General features: G+C 32.4%; 2 protein-coding genes across 9 annotated transcripts in view; one reads left to right on the forward strand and one right to left on the reverse strand.

The window, feature by feature from the left end:
• Positions 1–10638, reverse strand: part of LOC128179448 (macrophage mannose receptor 1-like) — a 129452-nt gene extending 118814 nt beyond the window's left edge. The window contains exon 1 of the mRNA XM_052846878.1: positions 10627–10638. The gene's annotated coding sequence lies outside the window, so the exon portion shown is untranslated. The remainder of the gene's footprint in view (positions 1–10626) is intronic.
• The window catches only part of LOC128179443 (serine/threonine-protein phosphatase 6 regulatory ankyrin repeat subunit B-like), a 47639-nt gene extending 23823 nt beyond the window's left edge, over positions 1–23816 (forward strand). For 3 of the 8 annotated variants that reach the window (XM_052846866.1, XM_052846865.1, XM_052846867.1), the window contains 6 exons: positions 1997–2186; positions 2327–2437; positions 4471–4528; positions 10743–10981; positions 11272–11373; positions 16350–21516. In XM_052846866.1, coding sequence (XP_052702826.1) covers positions 1997–2186; positions 2327–2437; positions 4471–4528; positions 10743–10981; positions 11272–11373; positions 16350–21160 — 5511 coding nt within the window. In that variant the 3' untranslated portion in view covers positions 21161–21516. Of the gene's footprint in view, positions 1–1996; positions 2187–2326; positions 2438–4470; positions 4529–10742; positions 10982–11271; positions 11374–16349; positions 21517–23616 lie in introns of those variants that run through there. The other 5 variants (XM_052846870.1, XM_052846872.1, XM_052846871.1 and 2 more) reach the window with 5 other exon arrangements.
• Positions 23817–27074: the final 3258 nt, after the last annotated feature.

The following is a 27074-nucleotide window of genomic DNA, read 5'->3' on the forward strand; positions in this document are numbered from 1 at the left end:
ACTTAATTTCGGAACAAAAATTGTCTTCTAAAATGACTTAATGATAACAATATTGTACCCTTAAATACACAAGCATTATGTATGGAAGCCAAGCTTTTGTTTAATTTTGTTTACTTTAAACGATAATATATTAATGAAGTGTGAGAATGATCTACCAGTAAACTTTAACCGGTACAAACGTGTCAGGGTTAAATAACGTTGTTTTTTTTCAACATCCAGTTATATGGGGATTTCTTTTAAAAGTACACTTTAAAAATGTGTTCTTCATAAGTTGATGTGATTATTTAGGGAATTGTGAATGTGTTTTAAACTCTCTCAAAATTTTACAAAGAAAAAATTTAAGAAAAATCTTAAAGAAATTGTATCATAAACCATATACATATAGCTAGAATTGTCAAAAGTTCTCTTAAAGCTATCTTTAATTGTATGCATCTTATTTCATTTTATTAAAGGGGCATGGTCACGATTTTGGTCATATTTAATTTTTCTGTATTTGTTCTTTACAATGCTTTAGGAACGCATTTCTAATGATAAAATTTTTGAGCGTCAATCGTAGAGTTATAAGCAAGATGCAGGGCTCACAACTCTTTGTAATGTACACAAGGCTCGTGCCCTGTTTTTGTTTACATATGTTAAACATACACTGTACTAGTAAAAATCTTTTTCAAACTGATTTGCCTGTCTTCTTATTCATTTTAAGCATAAACATATATTTTTAGTCTAAAACTGTAATTTTCACTTCAACATTCAAAATGTAACAGGCACGTAGCATCGTTTTTGAAAGTGGGGGGGCCAGACCCATCCAAAAAATCTTTACAAGCAAAAGAAATAAAAAAGGGAAATTTAAAGTTTCCAAAAATCTTCAAAATCTAATCCGTGGGGGGGGGGGGGGGGGGGGGGGGGGGGGTTGGGCACTCAACTATACTTCCAAAAAAAAATTCTTCCCTACCAAAATTTTTTTACCTCCAAATCATGATATTCCTAATCCGTGGGGGGGGGGGGGGGGCGGGGGGGGGGGGGGGGGAGGAGGTAATATTCATTTGACTACTCAATTCCTATTTTTCATATCAATTTTTTTACTAACTTCAAAAAAAGTGGGGGGCCAACTCCATTATAATTCATTTTTTTACATGTAAATTTTAAAAAATTTCTTGCTGCGAGAAAAAATGGGGGGGCCAGGCCCCCCCCCTGGCCCCCCTGATGCTACGTGCCTGTGTAAACAAAGGCTTTGTTTACATAGCCAAGATTTGTAACCTCTGTAACTCGTTTATAACTCAACAAATGACACTCAAATGTTGGTTGCATATTAAAAATGCCTTACTGAAGCATTGCACACATTAAAATCGAAGAAATAATTTTTGACCAAAATCGTGACCATGCCCCTTTAAATCACGACCCTAAGTAAGATAAAACCTACAGTGAGAATTAAATTTTTAAATAAGAATATTTAAAGATTATTTTTTGGAAATCTTTTCGAAAACCAATTGGTTGAAAAGTTGAAAATTCTCAAATAGTGTAGGTTCATGTTCAAATCATGATCTTTGGTAGTAGGATGGCAACACTAGGAAATTGAGGTTTTAAAAAAGAATGTATTGTTAAATCTTTCCTCTCAAACGATATATGATGTCAATTTATCTGGAAGAAGGTTACATTTGAATAGGGTTGTATTGTATATGATATAGATAAATAGTTTGATAGTTTTGTTTAAGTGAGAGATGTTGCAAATTTGACTTTTGTTTGAAAAAGCGGATGATAATGTAATATTGATATATCATTTATAGTCATGCTCTTTTTTTTTTAATGCAACTTTTATACAAATAAAAATCATAGGGCATTATTTCGTTAAGATAGTCTTTTCCATAAGTAATAAATAAAATAATAATTAGCTACAAAATAAATTATTTATTCCAGAGTACTTTTGAAATCAGTGTCAATTTTAAAAATCTGTATTGCAATATGTATATCCAAAGTAATTTACAAACATTTCACCTTTCAGAGAAAGCTTGAAGGTTATGAGTTCCCGGTGTATTCAACCGAGTTCTGTCCAAGAAACAGGTCAGAGTGGGATCAAAGGTCATCAGCCATCAACTGTACTGAAGGCAATGGATACATGTGTCTACCGAACGAAAGCCTCACTCATCTGTTAGAATTCTGTTATATATATCCCCGATTAGTGATTTCAAAAGGTAAATTAGTTATGGCAAAAATTAATTATGAGCAAATTAAGATTGGTTTTTATATCTAAAATTCTAAAATAATAGATTTAAATGTGTTCTTTAGTTAAGTAGAACATAAGAAAACCAATGATACTTTCTTTTGATTTTAGATCTGTGTTTGTTTTTGATTAAACGCTACTCGAGAGTAGATTCATACAACTGCAGCCGTTTTACTCATGGATGCCCGACGTCCACATATTTCTCGTCTAAAATCTTTGAACGTAGGTTTAAGTTTTTCACTTATTATACTACAGATAACCAATTTTTAAAACAGAAATCTTTCAGCTAAAAATGATATCAGCAATAATTTCCGAAATTTAATGTCTGCATCTGTATAATGTTGTACGGGAAGCCATCTAACAGTCCGATATACCTTAATGGGTTTGAGATGTATTTTGCAAATTTCGTTCCCTACATTAATAATAAACATTTATGGTATTGAAAACATCTATTTAAATGTTGCCTGTTAAAAATAAGTACGATTAGTTTTTTACATGGATTGTTATATAACGTTGTGGTGAATTTTCGTCAGCAATAGGTAAGTTCACGTTTTCGGTAACATTACGATATGAATTGTTTGTTTGTATATATAAAACTTAGTGGTTAATATTGTTCATATTAAATCGTTGATAGCTAATTTAGCGTAGATTTGCCTTTCAAAACCTTTAAACGCTTATTATTGGAGCCATTACATGTACATGTACAAACGTCGTACGATTTACGAAGGTTGTACGTGTAGTTCAAAGGTGATGCATGTAGACCTATTGTACATCAAGCATGCATACCGTTGTTACAAAATGTCAAATGTAATGTAATATGTAACATATTGATCAGATTATAAAACTACGTTTGCCTGACCACGCATGATATGTAGTCGAATATTTTAAGGATTCATTCAAATGTAAAATATTTATACATTGGATTTAATTAACTTGTTAAAATACTAAAGAAATGTTCAAAATTTAATAATTCTTACCTTTTGTGATACTTAGATCTACATAAATCTCGCTTTTAAGGAATTTGTATTTGGTGAAATATTTGAATTTTAAAACGATATTTTGTCAAACTCTTTATATATTATAGTATGTGCGCAAGAGTATAAAAAATTTGACAATAGGGAACGTAACATGAATAATCATGATCTCAAACGCAGCATTGTTAAGGCTTGTTATGAAAATATCAGCGGATTTAAACGTTCATAAAACGATGCATCTTTAATTACAACATATTTATGTAAAGTTTTTTTATCATGATATTAATGTGATCTCAAATACAACATATTTATGTAAAGTAGTTTTATCATTTATAAATGTGATCTGAAATAAAAGAGTATTGTAAATGCTACTTTTTATGACACTAAGTGTGGTCCCCTGAATTTATAGTCACGTGACATGTGTTGATAATTCTCCCGAATGGAGGTCATAAACAAATTTCAATATTACAAACGCATACCCTTATCTGAATAAAAAATGTAAATGATAATGAAATTTTACTTTTCTGGTAGATTCTGAAAAGTGCTCTTTCTACGCAAAATATGCATCAAAATTTACAGTATGCCGTCACATCGACAAGTACACCGCGAACAGTCAGTTGTTTATATTTATCGTTGTTAGACTAATTTGACTACAAAGTTGCACGCATAGGTAATTTGTAATGTAGTTTAATGTTTTCGTCCCCATAACAATCGGAAACTACTAAATATTTATTAGCATTTTTGACGACTTGATGATGTCATAGTTAACATTTCCCGTACTTTTTGGTCGGCGAAACCACAGAGTAAGCCTTAACAGTGCTGCGAAGTCAGTAATTAAAATTTGTATTGCTCGATTTGTTCTAATATGAATAGCGTGTTGAAAACATCAATTTATTGTTGAAAATATGCTATATGTATTTTTTTTTATTTTTCTGGAAAAATAATCCTATTGGTTATAGTTTATTCAAATCTTAATATATGGAATAAATTAACAAAAAATTATAGTTTGACGTTATATCATTGAAATTGATATTCCGTTAAACACTTGTATTATTATTCATTTCCCTTGCACAATATGTTTTCAAGAAATGTTGCCATATACGACACACAATAATTTAAATCCATCTATAATATTGTGTTAATTAACCATTTACATTTGTACGACTATTATTACAAGTACTATGACTTACAAACCTTTGTCATTATAACAGGTGTTCTTCAGAAGCGTTTTTATTCAATATAAAATAGCAACTTTGTCCTACATTTTGGTTTTGTCCACAGATCCGAATTGTATTCACATTGAAAATGGTTGTTTCTGGGCCGAACCAACATGTCAGAGGTATGTCATATTTTCATCGCTTTGTTAAATTTTTCAGTCAAGAGCACTGTGACAGATAGATATGCCAGTGTAATGTTTTTTGGGGTTTTTTCTGTTGTTTTTTTTTTGGGGGGGGTGGCATCCACACAGGATGCAAAACTATGTTGTTTTGAACTATTAAGCTAATTTAAAACGAAAAGTTGCAATTTCAAAAAGATTCGTATATACGAAATGAAAGACTATTCCGTAAACTCAATTAAATTAACCAATTTAATTTTGTTTTGGAGAAATAATTATAACTGCACATAAATTATCAGAATTTCTTCTTTTTTAGATCACCTGAGCTGAAAGCTTAAGTGAGCTATTCTGATCCCATTTAGTCCGTCGTCCGTCTGTCTGTCCGTCCGTCCGTCTGTCCGTCTGTAAACTTTTTTACATTTTGAACTTCTTCTCTAAAACCGCTTGGCCAATTTAAACCAAATTTGGCACAAAGCAGCCTTATGGGAAGGCAAATATAAATTGCAGAAATGAAAGACCGATCTTTTTTCAAAGCGGAGAAAACCTCGAAACTGTAAAAAAAAAAGGGGGGGGTGCATTTTAAAAAATCTTCTCAAGAACTACTGAGTCAAATTCAACAAAATTTTGCAAGAATAATCCTTACGGGAAGGAAAATATCAATTGCAAAAATTATCGGCGAATTCTGTTTCAAATTTGAGTAATTTACGAAAATAAAAATAAAGAGATAATCGCTGTCAATCAGTTTATAACTTCGGGTACGGCATTCCATATCGAAAACGAAAGTTCATTGTGTAAGGCAACCATGTTTGAATGTTGACGCATGACAAACGGGTCAAACTGACAAAGATGAGTTTGCTTGTTGTGCAACAGTTTACGTGCAAAGGGATACTTGAAACATGCTTAATATATTTGTGCCAATTTCTTGAAGTGAAATGAGGTTAAATCTTTCAATGCGTTGACATTTTTGACTCGTGACCGTGTTTTTAAGTTGTTTTGAATTTCGTTTATGCTTTATGGAAATATTGCCTGTGCAGTATTTTGGAATTATTACGTATCAAATCAAATATAGACTTCAGTAAATCAGACAGTTAATTGTTTACCTGCGCAAAATGAGCAAAATCTGATGCACTAACAATATATTTTATTATGAATACTATGCATTCTATTGGTAATTCGGTACGATCTCTACGTTATGGTTGAATTTAATGAAACGTATTTTGTTAAGATAATCTGCATTTTCAGTCTAAACTGAGATTGTTTTTGCTGCTAGAAATATAAAGGTATAAATATATTATGAAAAATAAATTGCGTTCTTTCTTTGTTTTTAATTAAGTGCATGTTTCTTTTGTTTTAACTGTTTACAATTTTCTCTTTATTAACAACATTCAGCTGTGTCAAGTTTCGAATTAAAAGCAAGACACAGAGCCTTGCTCACAGAACTGAGGCCATGCTTTTGTTCATTCTGAATAGGAAATACAAAGTTATGCATCTTGCTATTATTCTATGATTGACGCTGAAGTTTTGATTGATCAGTAGAAATGTCTTGCCAAAAGGATGCTATGTTGTAACTACTTTCTGGTGAATCTTCTTCAACGATGAATTGCATAAAATCTACACAAAGAAGATGGGTGAATAAGGCGTGCAAAATGCCCATATAAGGAATGTTTAGATACTGCAAAATTAAAATATCATTAAAATCTAATAATTGTTTTAAAAAAAAAAATGTATATTTAACGTAACATCGGTTTGTAACCCTTAATTATTTTAAATACTTGTACCGGGTAATAGGTAGATTCAAGCTGGCGTATGTGTCTCAAAACCTCCAAATAATGTCATTTTTATGACTTCAATGCCTTTTCTTTTATAGAGTGGGTCTGAGCTCCATATTTTTGGTATAGTCTAAATGTGGTTTAATGGAATTTGAACCGATTTTAATCAACAAAAATGTGGAGAGATGACCCACTACGCTTTAAAAATATCATTTTGTAGCACAACAATTGAACGTTTTAGAAAAATAATACAAGTTCGTAAATTCGTGGCCAACGTGTCATAAAGCATTTAAACAACACACTTTGTTGTGAATAAAACGGCCCAGTGGTTAGAGCACCAGATATTAGGTAACTTTATAGACTGTAGGATTTTGGGTTGTAGGTTCGATACCACCAAAACTTTAGAATTTATTATTTTTTTCCTTATCACTTTTTGAAAAATTTCAAACTGAATATAGTTAGAAACTACATCTCGTTACGAGTAACGAATAGGTCTTCCGTCCGATTTGTTTTATACAATACAATGAAATATCGATACTCTCTGCCAAATCTGAGATCCTTGTGAAACTATTTTTTTTTATTTCGGGACTGGAAACGGACGAACGAAAGTGATTAATGGAAAAAGCTAGTAGTTCTTGTACATTTGCATCACTGTTTATTATGCTAGATGAAACACCTAGGAAAATCTGTTAGACTTGTTAAAACAAGAATTGTTTGAACCCTTCCGGTGAGCACCGGAAGTGATGGTTGACAAAATTAAACCCGTTGAACACATCTTCAATCAATTGTCTATCATTCATTAAAGTTTCATGTCTCAATCACTTACAGCGACAAAAATCCCGCGGATATCAAATTTATAAAAATGATAGCTATTTAAGATATTTAATATAACTCACCGAAAGTAGAATTAGATTGCTTATTTAACATTGTATAGTTGAAATATATAAGATCGTGTACTAATATATTCATTCAAAGAAATAGTTAAACTTTCAAACAGCTTGATTTATTTGAACCCTTCCGATGAGGACCGGAAGTGACGGTTGACAAAATGAAAGTGGTTTAACACATTTTCTATCAAATGTTTTTCATCTTTCTTAGTCTGCTGTATTGACATTGCTGACATCTTGTGGGTAAAACAGTTATTTAAAAAATGTTATCTGAGATATTTGAGATATCTCACCGGAAGTAGAATTTTTTTATTTATTTAACATTGGATAGATGACATATGTAAGGATTAATACTTATATATATATATATATATATATATATATATATATATATATATATATATATATATATATATATATATATATATATATATATATATATATATGAAATAAAAGTAATGCAAAAAAATTAATTTTTAGAGCGCTTCGGTGACGTCCGGAAGTTATGAGGAACAAAACAAAATAGTTTAAAGACATTTACAACTATAGATCTATAATCCTACAAAGTCTTAATGTCCAAGTCCTAATGATTATTGAGACCTCAATGTCACAAGCTTTTTGTCGCAGGACAGGAAACGGACGACAGGAAATGAACTTTGGAAAAATTGAAATAAATTCCTGAGGATAAAGTTTTGTTTTATCACTCCTAAAAATTTCAAGAAAATCTATCGACCCATCACTGAGAAATCTTGTAGACAAAAAATGGGGAACACAATTTTCGAGCCAAAGTAAGCTCGTAAGAATGGCGCCACTGGCGTAAAACAAAAACAATAGGATTAACTTCAGACTATGGTCTACCTATCCTGAAAATTTCATATTCATGTCTCCGATAGTTTCAGAGTTTTAGTGTGCACAAAATAGGTCGTAAAAATGAACAAAATGGCTGATAAATCGGTACCGGAAGTGACGACAAGAAAATTATCAAAAATTTATTAAGTTCATATCAAGTCTAATCATCTGTGAAAAAATTGTGGAAATCGGTCAAATAGTTTTTGAGAAATCGTCTGCACAAAATTTGTGGAAAAAGGTCTTCCGTTGGAAACGGAAGAACTTAATTACCCTTTAGTAAACTTGTATTATAACATATCAAATGTATTCAAGTGAAAAAAGTGTTAAATTTGAAGTTGTATTTTACGACTAAACCAAATGGGCAGTTGTACCATCTTATTCCCCCATCTTCTTTTTGATAGTTTTTCAAACACAAGTATATGAAAACGACGCCTTTTAAACAGTTTCCATAGTCCTGACACATTATTATTATGAGAATAAAAGCATTATCGTTGTTGTTAAAAAACTATTGCAACGGAAAATCATCTTTGTAGACATTTGTTGTTTTTTAATAAAGATAAAAATAATGGGTGGGCCTTGGTACAATAGAGCGACATGCCTGCCAATAAATTGATTTGAATTATTGCTCTTTAACATATGTGACAACATTTTTCAGTTAAATTTATTCTTCAATCAAGTGAATAAGGATATGCCTTGTAAATGACAATCGTTATAATTGGAGAAGACCAATTAAATTTTTCATTGTTTTTAATTTGAGGAATTGAGCGTATTTATTCTGGTGCATTGAGGTACACTTTTCTTCTTTCACATATAGGATTTTAAAAAATAAAATACAATAACTAGTAAATAGTGGAGGGAGAAAATGTACATTTAATGCTCTCTTGTATTTAAATCTTTTTATAAAGTGATGGGGGGGGGGGGGGGCTAAAATAAAGGGAACTTGAAGTTAACCGTGAACACCAACTGAAAATTTAGTTATTTATATTACATATAATCTTATTTTTGGTAAAAATATTATTCCATAAAGGTGAATATGTCAAAGATTAAGTTCATGCTAAAATAAGTGTGAAATTCGGATGTTCATTTTTTGTTAATCTACCGAGGGGCCACATGGCACAATATCCTTTGAACGACCATATAAAGCCAGTGTTGCTCAGGTGAGCGATGTGGCCCATTGGGCCTCTTGTTTTAAAATATATTCAACCATGAATTTCTTCTTGAATTGTATAATATGATAAAAATACAATTGTTGATAATTGATAAGTCACTTTATAAGCTATTTAAATGTTCATTACAGGACGAAGCTTCGTAATTTTAACAAGTTGGACTTTTAGAAGATTATTGAATAAACAAAATGATTTTGGGCCACCTGAAATAAAAGGAGCGAATAAAAAAGATATTATGATTTAATACATAACATTATATTATGAACTAGATCTCGTTACGAGTAACGAGTAGGTCTTCCGTCCGATTTTGTTTTATACGATACGATGTAATATCGACACTCCCTGCCAGATCCAAGATCCTGTTGAAACCAGGTTTTTTTGTCTCGAGACCGGAAACGGACGAACGAAAGTGATTAATGAAAATAAAAACTTTTTTTTATACATTTGCCTAGTGTACATCACTGTTTATTGTCCTAGATGAACCACCAAAGACAATCAGTTCAACTCGTTAAAAACATGAATTGTATGAATTCTTTTCGTGAGTACCGGAAGTGACGGTTGACAAAAGAAACCCGTAAAACACATCTTCAATCAATTGTCTATCATTCATAAAAGTTCGTATCTCAATCACTTACAGTGTCTAAAATCTCGCGGGTATCAAATTTGTAAAAAGGATAGGTACCTAAGACATTTGATATAACTCACCGGAAGTAGAATATGTTTGCTTATTTAACATTTATAAGATCGTGTAATGGTATACCGGTATTCATTCCATGTAAAAAGAATATAAGGAAAGTGATTCCGGTAGCGACCGGAAGTGACGACGATTCAAACAAAATAATGTAAACACGGATACATACTTAGGGCTATCATCCCACAAAGTTTGGTTGTTTAAGTCATCACCGTTTTTGAGATCTCGTGGAGTCATTGTTTTTTAGTCTCGTGACAGGAAACGGACAAACGGAAATGCTGAGTGAAAATTATTTGATGAACATTAGACACTTGTACTTTATTGTTTTTCAATTTTACTAAAATTGTCAAAGAAAAACAGTGAAACTTTCAAATAGCTTGATTTGATTGAACCCTTCCGGTGAGGACTGGAAGTGAAGGTTGACAAACTGTAAACGATTAAACGCATTTTCTATCGAATGTCTATTTTCTGAACATGTTTCCTGTATTGATCACTTGACTTTCTGAGATTTCGTGGGTAAAACATTTATCTAAAAAACGCTTTCTGAGATGTTTGAGATATCTCACCGGAAGTCGAATTTTTGTTTTCATTTAACATCGGATACATCACATATGTAAGGATTATTACTTATATTTCAATTTCATATGAAAAATAATTTTTGAAGTACTTCTGGTGACGACCTGAAGTTATGACGGACAAAAGTATAGTTTTGTGGAAAATCAGAGCGTATATTATACATATAAATATAAATCTGGGAAGGGGAGGGGCTCATTGACATGTTTGTCAAGAAACCCAAGATTCATAAAAAGTATTCTTTTAATTTGAACGGATTTAAATCCGTTTTTTATCTTACAGTTCAACAATTAGTTATGCGCCAAAAACCACAAACTCTATGCCTGAAGAAACTGTCCAAATTAATAGTACAACAACGTTCTTTCAAGAAACAAAAAGATATGTAGAAAAAACTACTTTACGCAGAGAGGTACAGAATGACCATAACAACGACAATTATGGCTGGATCTTGGTAGCAGTATTTCTAGGAGTACTTATTCTTATCTGTGGCATAAACATGATATACCTCTTCTATAGAATAAGTAGGTTTTGCTTAACTGTCATCCTTTCTAATACATCCAAAGATAATGTCCAACAACATAACAGTATATTAATTAGTAGAATCTATAGTTAAAAAATGTATAAAAACAACAAATCCGTAAACCATAGCGAACTAATTGTATTTGATACTAGAATTGATAAATTCATATAAAATTTTTAAAAAAAAACCAAAACCTGAAGATATAATTAACTTCTACTTCCACTTAACACAATTCTCACTACAATGATTTAACGACTATACTAAAATCGGTTTGATTCTATTATCATGTAGAAATTAAAATCCGTAGAAGAAACACTGATGAAGAAAGTTGTAATAAAGAAGAACATCTCCCTTTATGTGAACATCAACATGATGGGACAAAATCCAACAAAGGTACCCATACAGTATTTCTTTTACATGATGACCTTTTTAAAACATTGTGCTTAGTGGCATTTTGTTTTCATGGATGAAAATATATGAAATTGTGCTGAAAAGTATCAAAGCGTGAAGTTTCATTACTAGCAGCCGCCTGAAGGGTGGTCGGTTGTTATAAATTCCGAGGAGCTATTTTGAATGTCTAGTAAAATCAAACACTTTGTTTATCGTTAATGCAATACATAAACAAGAGGCCCAGGGGCCACATCGCTCACCTGAGCAACAATTGCCTTAATTCTGATCAAATTAGCATTACAGTATCAAAATATCTTGACAACTAAGTACTTGCTATAAAAATTGAAAATCTGCCAATTTTTATCCACCTCTTTCTTTTGTTAAATACCAAGCCCCTTTTGTTGTTGTACCTGTAAGAAGATTTTTCTCTATTCCTATATACACCCCCCCCCCCCCTATTTTGTGGCCCCACTTTTCTCTAGGGCATCATGGTTTCATCAAACTTATATCTGCATAACCTGTGCTTTCACACTAAGTACTGAGTTTTGGACCGAAAAACTTTCCCAGAAAATTTTTAAAGATTTTCTCTATATATTCCTATGTAAAAATTCAAACCGCCATCATGGCCCCGCCCTACCACTATGGACTGTGATTTTGAATTTACACTACCCGAGGATGCCTCTACACAAGTTAAAAGCTTTTCTGGCAAAATGGTCTTTGAAAAGAAGATTTTTAAATTTTTTGTCTATATATTCCTCTGTAAAAATTCATCCCCCACTGTGGCCTCACCATACCACTGGACTATTATTTTAACAAACTTGAATCTATACGATTTGGAAATGCTTCCATTCAGATTTGGGCTTTCCTGGCCTAATAGTTTTGAGAAGAAGATTTTTAAGAGATTTTCTCTATGTATAAAAATGTATCCCCCATTGTGGCCCCGTCCTACCCCCAGGGACCATGATCTGAACAAACTTGAATCTACATTATCTGAGGATGGTTACCCGCCAATTTGAGCTTTCTTGGTCAAATAGTCTTTGAGAAGAGATTTTTTAAGATTTTCTCTATATATTCCTATGTAAAACTTGAGCCCCCAATTGTGGCCCCACCTTACCCCCGGGGACCATGATTTGAATAAACTTGAATCTACATTATCTGAGGATGCTTCCACTCAAATTTGAGCATTCCTGGCCTAAAAGTTTTTGAGAAGATTATCTCTATATATTCCTAAGTAAAACTTGCTCCCCCCCCCATTTTGGCCCCACCCTACCTCCGGGGACTAACTTGAATCTAAACTACCTGAGGATGCTTCCGATTTAAATTGATCTTTTCTGGCCTAATTGTTTTTGAGAAGATTTTTATAGATGTTCTCTATATATTCCTATCTAACACTTTATCCCCCAATTGTGGCCCCACCCTACCCCCGGGGACCATGAGTTGAATAAACTTGAATCTACACTACCTGAGGATGCTTCCATTTTAATTTGATCTTTCCTGGCCCAATAGTTTTTGAGAACAAGATTTTTAAAGATTTTCTCTATATATTCCTATATAAAACTTGATCCCCCCATTGTGGCCCCACCCCTCCCCCTGGGGACCATGATTTGAACAAATTTGAATCTACACTACCTGTGGATGCTCCCATTTTAATTTGAGCTTTTCTGGCCCAATAGTTTTTGAGAAGAAGATTTTTAAAATTTTTCTCTATATATTCCTATGTAAAACTTGATCCCCTTCTTGTGGCCCCTCCCTACCCCCGGGAACTATGATTTGAACAAACTTGAATCTAAACTACGTGAGGATGCTTCCGATTTAAATTGATCTTTTCTGGCCTAATAGTTTTTGAGAGGAAGATTTTTATAGATTTTCTCTATATATTCCTATGTAAAACTTGACCCCCCCCCCCCCCCCCCATTTTGATTTGAACAAACTTGAATCTACACTTCCAGAAGATGATTCCATTTCAATTTAAACTTTTCTGGCCTAATTGTTTTTGAGAAGAAGATTTTTAAAGATTTTCTCTATATATTCCTATGTAAAACTTGATCCCCAAATTGTGGCCTCACCCTAGCCCCGGGGACCATGATTTGAACAAACTTAAATCTACGCTACCTGAGGATGCTTCCATTTTAATATGATCTTTTCTTAGCTAATAGTTTTTGAAAAGAAGCTTTTTAAAGATTTTCCCTATATATTCCTATGTAAAACATGATCCCCCACTTGTGGCCCCATCCTTCCCCCGGGGACTATAATTTGAACAAACTTGAATGTACACTACCTGAAGATGATTCCGATTGAAATTGAGCTTTTCTGGCCTAATAGTTTTTGAGAAGAAGATTTTTAAAGATTTTCTCTTTATATTCCTATGTAAAACTTGATCCCCCAATTGTGGCCCAACCTTACCCGCGGGGACCATGATTTGAACAAATTTGAATCTACACTACCTGTGGATGCTCCCATTTTAATTTGAGCTTTTCTGGCCCAATAGCTTTTGAGAAGAAGATTTTTTAAGATTTTCTCTATATATTCCTATGTAAAACTTGATCCCCTTCTTGTGGCCCCTCCCTACCCCCTGGGACCATGATTTGAACAAACTTGAATCTAAACTACGTGAGGATGCCTCCACAGAAGTTTTAGCTTTTCATGCCTAATAGTTTTTGAGAAGAAGATTTTTGAAAAATACCAACAAATTTTTAATAATTCTCAATTATCTCCCCTTTAAAGAGGGCGTGGCCCTTCATTTGAACGAACTTTAATCCCCTTCACCTAGTGGTGCTTTGTGCCAAATTTGGTTGAAATTTGCCCAGTGGTTCTTGAGAAGAAGATGAAAATGTGAAAAGTTAACAACGACGACGACGACGACAACGACAACGACAGACAACGGACAAATTGTGATCAGAAAAGCTCACTTGAGCCTTTGGCACAGGTGAGCTAAAAATCGTTAAGAGTTATTGCTCTTGTCAAATATCGCTTTATATATATATATATTCATCTCATACGTGTGGTGTATATTACCCGTGTGATAAACCTTTGCTATATCAAACGGGTGATGCTTTATCAAATACTTCCGGTCCGAACTATTTTTGACACAACCCCTCGCTTCAACGCTTCAGTGACCTATATTTGAAGATTTGCTAGTACTTTCAACATTACTATATCTACTACAAAAATTATTATAAAATTGATTTTGTCAGAGATTTAGATTACAAATATAAAGGAAATATGAAGGAAAACACATAACTGCGTAGCACAGGCGTCGGAACCGGGGGGCTATTGTGAGTGGGGCCAGGGGGGGGGGTGTATCCCCCTACCTTTTTTGAAAAGTTATTCATAACCGTAACCACAAGACCCTTTTTTCTTGTTTGTCAAGATTTTTTTTATAAGTTTAGCCCACTTTCAACTTTCAATTTGCTTTGTAAAGTTTATAATGCTGCAAATTACGTTAACTATCAAGGAGTTCATCCTGACGACGCAATGAAAACAGAGCGCTCTGGTTGTGTTTATATACAAGAACTTACTGAAATAATGTTTCATAAGACTTTTATTCCACCACCAGTAAGCATCCTTATTCACTATTTTCAATTTGGAATCATAAGGCTAACCTATAGTGTTTGTTTTATTAAACATCAACAACTGTTTCTCGTTCGAGTCAATTCAAACTAACGAGCATTCGCAACTTCGTGTATGTCAACAAACTTGATTATTCAAGTCTTCTAATCGGAATTTCCATTTAATCAAGTAAATAAGCTCTAAGAAAAGTTATTTAGAGCTTGAAAATTATTTTACGGTTTATTTCAGTGAATATTTACAGTAAAACAGTTAAATTTATCTCAGGAATGACGTACTAAATTGTATTGCGCAAGGCCACAATAGCCGCATAACACAACGTTGCATCATCGATTTTAATCTTTGGAAAAAAACACAACTCGGGTCACATAAGGGACTGTCTCAAAAGCTTTATAATATAAATCAAATTGTATGAGATAAATAGAACATCTATAAATGTGTGATTTTATATTTGCTATATCCAACTCGTTGAAATGGTTATATTCGCTCGGCAAGCCTCGCGAATATATACACCATTTCAACTCGTTGGATAAAGCAAATATAAAATCACACAATATAGATATCATATATATATATATATATATATATATATATATATATATATATATATATATATATATATATATATATATGGGGGGGTTATACCCCACTAAACAAACAAAGTTACGAGGGGCTTTATGTTTTTTACTAACTTGTCAGTCATTCCGTCAGTCCAGTTTTTTGTTCGTTTTTTTTTTCTGAGGTTCTTTCTTTATTTTGAAGATGTGCATAATACCAGAAAATTTCGATTTCGATTTCATAAATATTTTCATTGAAATGTTGGCCCATTCGAACAAAGAATTTTTGTACGGTTGTTAAAAGTAAGGTGAATTGATGTGCATAGCAGCAGGAAGATTTCAGTTAATGATTTTTTATGAATTTGGCACTTTATCAAAGTGATTTGTCTAGTTCATGCATACTTTGTCATTCATTTTGTGTTTCATGAATGGGTATTTGAGTTTGCTCGCGTTTCGTAATTACATATATTGTTAACAAAGTTCTATTTACGGCGGTTACATTTTTCGATTGAGTTTTATTTTTTGGGTTAATCGTCTTCATTGCTTATTCGTATTCCTGTTGTTCTTTTTCAGTTTGTTACTACAGAATTCTGTGTTTTATAATCAACAAATACAAATAAAATAAAAATAGATTGTAAATATAGAAAATTGGTACAATAAATAGATCGATAGGCCTATACCTAATATGAAACAATGAAAGATTTTGGTTTGTTTTTTTTCTTTTTTTCTTTTCTTTTTTTGTTTTTTTTGTTAAGGTTTTAAATTCATTACTGATTTGATTGTCTTTTTTATGAACCAAATAAGCTTATAGACAAGGGTATAATAAAAAATTTTGGTATTTTTGTTTTCTTCAAGAAAATTTATTGGAGACCAGCATATTTAGCCATTGGCAACAGGAAGACAATCATTTTGTTTCAACTAAGGCGAGCACCGAGGTAAAAAATAAAATAAAACATCAGAACCTGGTTATTGTGACAGGTCACTCAGGATCCGGAAAGTCCGCCATTATACACCATATTGCACTCCAATACAAAGAACAAGGCTGGACTGTGATACCAGTAAAGGTTGTAGAGGAAATCTTGAAAATCTGCCAGATGGAAAAAAAATCACAGAACAAAACACTATTTGTTTTCGATGATCCAATCGGAAAAGATTCTCTGGATGAAATATTGTATAATTTATGGCATCGATATGAAAAGGCACTGAAACCTTATCTTAAGACTGTAAAACTTTTAATGACTTGTAGGAAATGTATTATTTCTGATAAACGGATAAAAGGGGTGTTTAATGAAAATTCAATTATCATAGATATCGAAAATAATCAATGTAAATTTACTGAAAACGAAAAAATGAAAATACTTCGCAAATACACTTCTGAATCCAATTTATCAGACAAAGAGTGTGCTGCAATTGTTAAAACCGAACAATATTTTCCGCTATTATGCAGGTTATATTCTAGCAACTGGAGATGCCTAAATAATTTAAGATTTTTTGAAGAACCTGTTACAGTTTTAAAAGAGAAAGTAAGAGAATTTAGAAACACTAACACAAAAACGTATTGCGCTCTTCTTCTTCTTATATTCTTTAACAATGAGGTATGTGTTGATGGTCTTCTAGAAAATGAAATATCGAGAGAAAAATTCATAAATGCATTAAAACTCAGTGGACTTGATAATAATACAACACTTCAAACCATTGACAACATTTTCGAATCTCTTAGGAATTTTGTAGTTAAGAAAATTGGGAAAACATATCATTTTTTTCACGATTTTGTGATGGAAGTATGTACCCAAACTATTGGAAGAGATTATCCTGCAGACGTTGTCAAATATGTCGATATTAGTTTCCTCAGAAAAAAAGTCAGACTAGGGAATGGTAACGATTGCAACGACCCGTTCATCATACATTTAGATATCGGAATGATAAATGAACTTGACTGGAGACTTTTTGCTGCCATTTCGGGAGACCGTATGCTAGATGTCGTTTTGAATCCTTGTTTAAGAAACAAAGAAATGACTTTTTTCTTTATAAAGGAATTAAAAAATCATCCTGAGGTTTTACAATTATTACTTGCAGAACAAGAGATTCATATCGAAAAGCAATGCCATCAGCTGAAAACATCGCTACCTTTGTTTTCAAAACTTGAATTTTTATTTTCGAGAACAGAAGTTTCGCCCCTTTGTGCTTTGATCATATTAGGTCACACTGATTTGCCTCTGTTTTGTTTGAAAACGCTAAAGCAAATGCGCGTCGATTTCTCGAAATGTTCTCTTTTTTCAGCCGTATGCTGCAATGGTTCAATTAATTTGTTTAAAATGTTTGTCAAAGACCACAAAGAGGAATATTTGACAGCAAAATGGAACATATTTTCTCCTATTCATTTTGCTTCTGCCTTCCACAATCTGGAAGTGTTAACTGAGTTGATTCAATGCGGTGTAGATGTTAACTTGCGAACAGATGATGAATTTGGCTGGGCGCCATTGATGTTAGCAGTTGGAAATGATTCCCAAGAAAACATTCACGACAGTCATGGAATTTCTATTGAACGCCACATTTCTACTGTACAACTTTTATTGAAGAATAAAGCAGATATAAATTTACGTAGCAAACACGATGACACTGCTCTCAGTATAGCGTGTTCTAAAGACAAGTATAACATTGTTCAAATTTTACTGAATCATAATGCAGACATTAATGTTTGCGATACTGAAGGATGCAGTTCTCTCTACTATGCATCTCAAAATGGACATGAAGGCATTGTACAACTTTTACTATGCAATGAAGCTGACATGAATAAATGCAGCAAGTACGGATTCAGTCCTCTTTATGCAGCAATTAAAAATGGGTGTAGTAATACTGTTCAAACATTAATAAAACACGGAGCAGACATAAATTTATGCAGCAAATATGGTGACACTCCGCTAAATATTGCTTGCTTTAATGGCCATGATAGCATTGTACAATTGTTACTGAACAGTGAAGCAAAAGTTAACTTATGCGATAAAAGGGGCGTAAGTCCTCTGTTCATGGCTTGCAAAAACGGATATGATAGCACTATTGCAATTCTACTGGATAATGGAGCAGATGTAAATTTATGTCAGAGAGATGGTTCCAGTCCTCTTTATATTGCTTCTCAAAAGGGACATTATTACACTGTTCAACTTTTAATTAACAAAGGAGCAGACATTAATTTGTGCATGAAAAATGGGACAAGTCCTCTTTTTATTGCTTCTCAAAATCGTCATGATAGCACTGTTCAACTTTTATTGAGTTACACAGCAGATATTAATCTATGTAGGGATGACGGAGACGGTCCTCTCTCTATTGCTTGTCAAAACGGATCTGATGGCACTGTTGAAGTTTTAATAGAGAATGGGGCAAACGTTAATTTGTGCAATAAAAATGGCACAAGTCCCCTGATTCATGCGTGTAAAAATGCACACAAAAGGGTTGTGGAACTTTTGATAAAATATGTGGCAGACATCAATTTATGTGACAACAATGGAAAAAGCCCTCTCTATATCGCATGTCAAAACGGATCTGATGGCATTGTAAAGGTATTACTCACAAATGGAGCAAACATTAATTTATGCGATAAAAATGGCGTTAGTCCTCTCCACATAGCTTGTGAACACACACATTTTAGCACAGTACAACTTTTACTGAAAAATGGAGCAGACATAACTATCTGTGATGAAAACAATTTAAGTTCCCTCCACAAAGCGTGTCGTAAAAGCCATGTGGACATCGTGAAACTTTTACTAAGGAAAGGAGCAGACGTTAAATTGTACAGCAAAGACGGAGAAACTCCATTATATATAGCTTGTTCCTATGGACACGAAAACACAGTACAACATTTACTAGAAAATAGAGCAAACATTTATTTCTGTAATAAAAACGGAGTAAGCCCTCTCCATATAGCTTGTCGTAATAATCATGAGAACATTATTAATCTCTTACTGAAAAATGGAGCAGACATTTTTTTGTGCAGTGAAAACGCTCGCGACGTTCTCAGTGAAGTTTGCTTTAATGGCCAGGAAAGCATTTTAAAAATATTGTTGGGTTATAGAGCAGACATCAATTTTTGTGATAGTAAAGGGCATAGTCCTCTTTATAATGCTTCCCAAAACGGACACGTTCGTATTGTTGAACTTTTACTGGACAATGGAGCTGACTCAAATTTAAATAGCAAATGCGAATGCAGTCCTCTTTATGTAGCCGTGCAACAAGGACATGAACGGATTGTCCAACTATTAATAAGGAACGGAGCTGACATTAATTTAAGTAATAAACACGGTGCCAATACTCTCATTACAGCTTGTAATAAGGGATATGATAGACTTGTACAAATGCTACTAATAAACAAAGCAAATGCAAATTTATGTGGGGAAAACGGAGTTAGTCCTCTTTACACTGCTTGTCAAAAGGGGTATGATAAAATTGTACTTCTTCTACTGAGATACGGAGCAGACATAAATTTATGCTCGGAAGACAGAGTAAGTCCGCTCATTATCGCTTGTAAAAACGGACATGATAGTACGGTTCAACTTTTATTGAGAGGAAAAGCAAGAACCAATTTGTGCCAAATAGACGGGGCCAGTCCTCTCTTTATAGCTTGTCAGAACGGGCATGATATAATTGTTAAGCTGTTACTGATTAATGGAGCTGATATTGATTTATGTATGAACGACAGAGTAAGTCCTCTCCATATTGCTAGTCAAAACAACTGTTATAGTACTGTTCGCATTTTACTGAGCAATGGAGCAAACATTAATCTTTGTAATAAAAAAGGGGAAAGTCCTCTCTTCAAAGCTTGCCAAAGTGGATACGATGATACAGTACAACTTTTACTAGATGGTGGGGCAGATATTCGCCTTCGGGATAAAGATGGACTAAGTCCTTTCCATGAAGCCTGTCGGAACAACCATAGAAACATTGCACAACTTCTACTTAATAATAAGGCAGACATTGATTTACGTAGTAATCAGGGCTACACTGCTCTCAATATATCTTGTTGTAATGGACAGGGTAGCATGGCCAAATTTCTGCTTGAATATGGAGCAGATATAAATATATGTGATATTGAAGGATGCGGTCCTCTCTATAATGCCTCCCAAAACGGGCATGATAAAATTGTGGAACTTTTGCTTAAAAATGGAGCTGACTTGAATTTATATAGTCATTATGGATTTAGTTCTTTTTATGTAGCGATACAAAAAGGACGTGATAAGGTTGTGCAAATATTAGCTGATAATGGAGCTGACATCAATTTATGTTCCAAGTACAGTGATACTCCTCTTAATATAGCTTGTTATAATGGACATGATAGTACAGTAAAAATATTACTAGATAGAGGAGCGAATGTTAATTTGTGCGATAAAAGGGGCGTTGGTCCTTTTTTAACAGCTTGCCAAAACGGACATGTTAGCATTGTACATCTTTTACTACGAAGTAAAGCAGACATAAATTTGTGCGATAAAGAAGGTCACTGTCCTCTCTATAAAGCTTGTCAAAACGGATTTGAAAGCATCGTGCAAATTCTACTGAAAAATGGAGCGAACATTAATTTATGTACGAGAGACGGCAAAAACCCGATATATATAGCTGATCGAAATGGATATCATAATATTACACACACATTGCGGAAAAAATTAGGCAAACTTTAGTATTGCAATTAAATCGTACAAATCCTCTCTACAGGATGTCTTAATGTATACGATATTACGGTGAAGCATAGACAGAATTGAGGATAAAGCATGCCATTGAAAGATAGAGGAAAGCAGATTTTTCTTTCCCTTTTTTTTAAATGCAATTTATAGCCCTCAAAAGAATTTACTTAATAAGTAATAGACGATTAATATATCAAACGTTTGGTCAGTTTTCATTAAAGTGTGTACAAAGGAACACTGTAAATAATTATAGTCCCACTTAGTAAGCTTTTACAGAGTATTCAGTAAATTTTTTTTAAACAAGCAACGATTTTAGGTCCATCCTGATCCACACACACACACACACACACACACACACACACACACACATACATATATATATATATATATATATATATATATATATATATATATATATATATATATATATATATATATATATATATATATATATATATATGACTTTAAGACTTGGTTAGCTTACATTGTACTAGTAGGCATTTTGGCTGAAAAGTCTTACATCACTTAAAACTACAGCATATGTTCCTGTTTTCTCATTGCAAACTTCAAAAACTATTAGTTCAGTGACTGTCTTTCAGTCAAAGTCAGCAAGATGGAATATGAATTCTTTAGTATTATATGTAATGAATTACTAGGTAACATCTGTGTATTATTTATAGCTTAAGAGGGAACAGGACGTTGCAGTGTAGAACTGTTTGTCAATGACTGTCAAATCAAATTGTACAAAATTCAAACGTAACGTCGGGCGAATTGATACGTTTTTTTTTACTTTACTTTAACTGTGATGTAGGCAATATTCTTATACGATATAAAACATTTTTTAGCCAATACGGAATTGCGTTACAACCAGAATTAAATTATTATACATTGAAATCAATTCTGACGTCATAATAGAGAAGCACATCAAAGCAACATTGCAATGATGGCCACGTGATCAGTCCTGTATCTCTTTAAGAAATTAGTTAATATGATCAAAACTTGTGCACGTTTTATTGTGTACTAAAGATTACGTGTTTACTGTTTTGAACCGAGTTTTATAATCTGTCAGTCCTAATATTCTTTATTTAAACGGATCTACGTCTTTTATTTTTGCACATTATGAAAATATTAAATAGAACGTTTAAGTGGTAAATGCTGATATTATAGTACTTGCTAATAATCTAACTCCACCCTATTATATTTTAACACGGTGCATTGATCTTTTTGTATATTGACACTTAGAGTCACTCATTAGGAAAGAAAAACCAGGGGTTTTTAACTTTTCATGCTAGAGTAAATCAATTTTTGATGGGTACTATGTGTGTATGTATCTAATAGTATAAAAGTCTGTCTAAAATGTGTGTTAGTGTTTTACTTAAATAGTTGTTTTATTTAATGAAAAATAGCTTCACAATTGTTTATGACTATTTTTGGTTCACAATTATGGATCTTTGATTTATAAATTATTATTTTTCGTTGCAATTACAACATTTTGAAATAGAAAAAAATATATTAATAGTTTGATTCGTCTTTATTGGTGTTGAAATGTTTTCGGAAATCTCATTTTATATGATTGTTATGAAGTATGAAGAACATTTTCTATTATTATCAAGTAAATGACAATAACAATTACATAGACAATTAATGTTTCAAATGTGTGTAATATGCCATGCTGATCATAAGTCTATTCGTTGCTTGGAAGTAAATTGATGAGAAAAATACTTATCTCACCATTTGGGGTGAAAAGAGAAAGTTTTATGGGAAAATTCGGTGCTTAAGTTTATTCTATTTTGTCTTCAACAATATATTTTTAGAATAACATATTGATGTATTATTAATAATAACATATAATCGAGTTTTAATAATATAAATAATTTGTAAAACTTTGATTGCATATTTTTTTCCAATTCTTATATTTATAAAAAGAATACGAATAAAGATATCGTTTTTCTTTGTTTTTTTTGTTTTCTTTTTTTTGTTGTTTTTTTTTTGTTTTTTTCTTTTTTGTTTTTTTTTTTTTTTTGCAGTTTTAAACTATGAAAAAATATATTGTATTTCATTACATAAAAAGTTTTAGATATATAAATTCAAACTTATTCAGAAAAGTTTATCTTAATAAACATTGATTAACAATTTGTAAGGTTTAAGTAATTGATTAATTGATAAATGAATGCTGTTATTTTAAGTTACATATTTTAGTACATAGGTCATTTTAATGTTTTATAGTGGAAATGTTGAGAATTTATACATTTTTAATAAAGAATTGCGTCGATGCGTATACAGTCGTTGTGTGTCATGAATGAGTTCGCAAAATGGCCGCCGTAACATTTTTTTTCCCGTAAGGTAGATTTTTTAAAAGGGCATAAAGCCTATTTTCTACGATAACCAGAACTCAAAACTTGTCAAATGATTCACTGACTCTTTTCTGCTTTTACCGATTTTCTTTTTTTTAGATATTCCTCTTTGGTAAACAATTGTCGTCTGCTAACCAACATGACATCGAACCGAGAACAAATGTTCCTTTTAACAGAATGATGGGCATGTATTATCATTGGTCAGCTCTGTTAATGTTATTAAAACGCATTACGCTACATGCAATATGATAAATAAGATATACCGCTGCGTTTTCTTGATTTCGGAAATAGCAAGGTATTAATAAGCTTTACTTTTAGTAGGCGAATTATACTTCCAATAAATAGTTTTATGCATACATGATTTGCATCATTACGTTTGGTACTGTATAAAAGTCAAACGGATAAGAGTAACGTTTTTAGTCATCTTCGTGTGATTAAAGATTTAATTGAGTTTGTCATTGCTTAGTAAATAAAGTAGCGCACGGTGCAATTCGTGTGCAAATTGTAAAATTTGCCCGATGTCTCATATGGACACTGGTGACAACTGTGATTGGCCAAACCCGATCACAAATCTTTTGGGAAGGCAGAAACAAATCGTCATACAGATGTCAGTTGCTGGATTTTACATGAAGGAAGGTCGGAATAAAAACAAAAATCTTTGAGGTAAAGATTTATAACACTTAATACTGGAGAAATGTGCATAACATTCAGACATTAATAAAAGCAATCACAAATACAAAGGTCAAAAAATGAAACCCGAATTTTACGCGATCTCGGAAGAGTTGCTGTTGTTGACATTTCGCGTAGTCTCCCTTTATATTGAATCTTAAGTCTGTACATCGTTAAACGAAGAAAGTTCTAAAATTATTTCATACCCAAGAATATAATACAAAGTACAATATAAGTCTGCTAATTATTGTTAGTAATAGTTAGTGAAAATTGTTTAGGTGATTACGAAACCTGGGTAAACGTCGGTCATTTTGCGAACCCATCTATGCCAAACCATTGTAAAAACAGGTATGTCTTTAGTAAAGGTTTCAATAGCAAAGTAATTTCGCGATACCGTTATAATATTTAAAATGTCGCTACATATAAAAATTGTCTGACAAGCTGTTTGTCTGAAAGATAAACATTTCATATAGTTTCATCAAATTCAATCCAGAAAAGGTCAGTAGAATGACATCGTTTTTTAACGATGGTAGAATGTTACTTTGCAACTTGCAGCTTATGCGTATGATTCTTTTTTTTAAATACTAACTACGGATAAGTGTTATTTTTATTTTATCAAAACAAGTACTGATCTATTAGTAAATTTCTTATCATATTTGTCTAATGTGCGTGTGTGTGCATGTGCGTGTGTGTCTTCATTTTTTTCAATTCATTTTTCACAGCATTTATGGTAAAAATTCAGATTACACTCACTTTTTTGCAATCGTAATCATGGTATTTACGTACTGAGATATTAAAGAAATTCATTTAAAACATATATATTGTGCTACCTTTATAGAATACTAACACTATAAAGTCAAATTGAAAGACGAATATTCGAAGGGGAGTTTTTTTCTCATGTATAAAGTAAACCTAATTCGAAAAGAAAACGAAAAACTTACCAAAAATACACCAAAAAAGAGAAATAGAATATATATCTCAACAACATCTTTAATTTACCCCAATTAAAACAAAAACCAATTATGGAAGTAGTGATAAGGAACAAAATAACAAACGAAGGAGAGATAAGATAAGGAAGACTGAGGAAGAGCCGGGTATCGTGGTACACTTAGGAGGGAAAATGCAGGTCTTAAAGACAAAATAAGATCTTAAAATGTTAAAATTGCTAACCAAAAATTAAAAAAAAGAGAGCATTTTTTTTTAAAAGTTAAACCAAAAATGAAGTAAAAAGAAAATATAATAAATCATGTCTCCTAAATTGATATAGTGATCAGACGAGATCTTTGAAATTGTACGATGTTTGTATCAGAAACAACCAGAACACATAATAAACAAACAAATATTTAATAAGAAAAAATATATATAAAAGAAAAATGAAAAAAATATTAAACCAGATTCTAAACGACAGAGCCATCTATAATTTCAACAACAAATCAATAAATTTACTTCAAAACAAAACATTCTTTCTAAAATTTAAACACTGAAGTTGATCGAAATATATTTAAATTTTCAAATACGACCACGAGTTTGAAATCAAAGAAAATCGAATGCCGCCGGTGAATAGTTTCGGTGACTATTCACCATTGGCGGAGAGCACTGAAACTATTATAAGGTATGATAGAATAAAATGTTTATTCATTTTTACATAGAAAATATTCATATAGGTATAATAAAAGGTTTTATCAAACGAAGGAATTTACAAAAAAAAACTATTCAGAACTAATGATCCAAATGTACAAACTGTCAATGAAAATATATTATACAAGTAGATCTCCAATGTACAATGTGTTACTAAAAATGTATCAAGATGGTCGTTGCCGTAGTTAGATATATTGATTTCCTTAAGAAGCAAAAAATTTTGTTTAAAAATAAGGTAAATATTAAAATTATAAGGCTGAAATATTAGGAATTTTTCTTCACCAAATAGTAGTTTTGGACTAAACATGTTAAACGACGTAAATATTTTCGTTAATAAAAATGCAATATGTTATCTTCCGTTAAAAACTGTAAACTTGAAAAAAATAACTTAAGGCACGTTAAAACAACCTTACTTTGTAGTTGACCCTCTGGAAGTGTGGAATTATGATATGAGGGATCAAACACGTGGTCTCGTTGTGAGGGAGGACATTGACAGTCAGTGGTCCACATTTAATACCAAAGTAGAGTGGATTTATCTCAAATTTCCAGACACTCTTATATACAGTAATGACTATTTCTAATAAATAGAACCTCCTTCTTTGTCATAACAAGAGGCCCATGGGGCCACATTGCTCACCTGAGCAACGATGGCGTTATATGGGTGTTCAAACTTCAAAGGATATTGTGCAATATAGCCCATCGGTTGAAAAACAAAAAAAAGAATACCATAAAATAAACTGTATCCAAATTTTACACTTTTTTTTCTACACTTAATCTTTGACATTGTACCCTTATGAAATACTATTTTTACCAAACATAAGATCCTATTCAAGATATATAACTAAATTTTTGGTAGGGGAACACTGTTAACTTCCAATCCCCTTTATTTTAGTTCTGCCCCCTCACTTTATAAAACGATCAATTATAAACATGTCTATGAGACTATGCATATAGGAACATATTCATCTTCAACTACAATGTACTTGCTAGTTATTGTATTTTATTAAAACAAATTCCTCTATACAAAAGAAGAAAATTGTACCTCATGGTGCTCAAATTAAGAACATTCCAGAAATTGATTGGTCTTCCCATAATAAACGATTGTTGTTTACCAGGCGTGAACTTGTGCGACGTTTTATAACCTTACTCACTGGATCGATGAATACACTCGAATGAAAAATGTTGTCATGTGATATATTAAAGAGCTATAACATGTACATGTTTAATCAATGCATAGGTGTCAAAACTGG

The sequence above is a fragment of the Crassostrea angulata genome, chromosome 4, assembly GCF_025612915.1.
Source record: "Crassostrea angulata isolate pt1a10 chromosome 4, ASM2561291v2, whole genome shotgun sequence".
Lineage (NCBI taxonomy): Eukaryota > Metazoa > Mollusca > Bivalvia > Ostreida > Ostreidae > Magallana > Magallana angulata.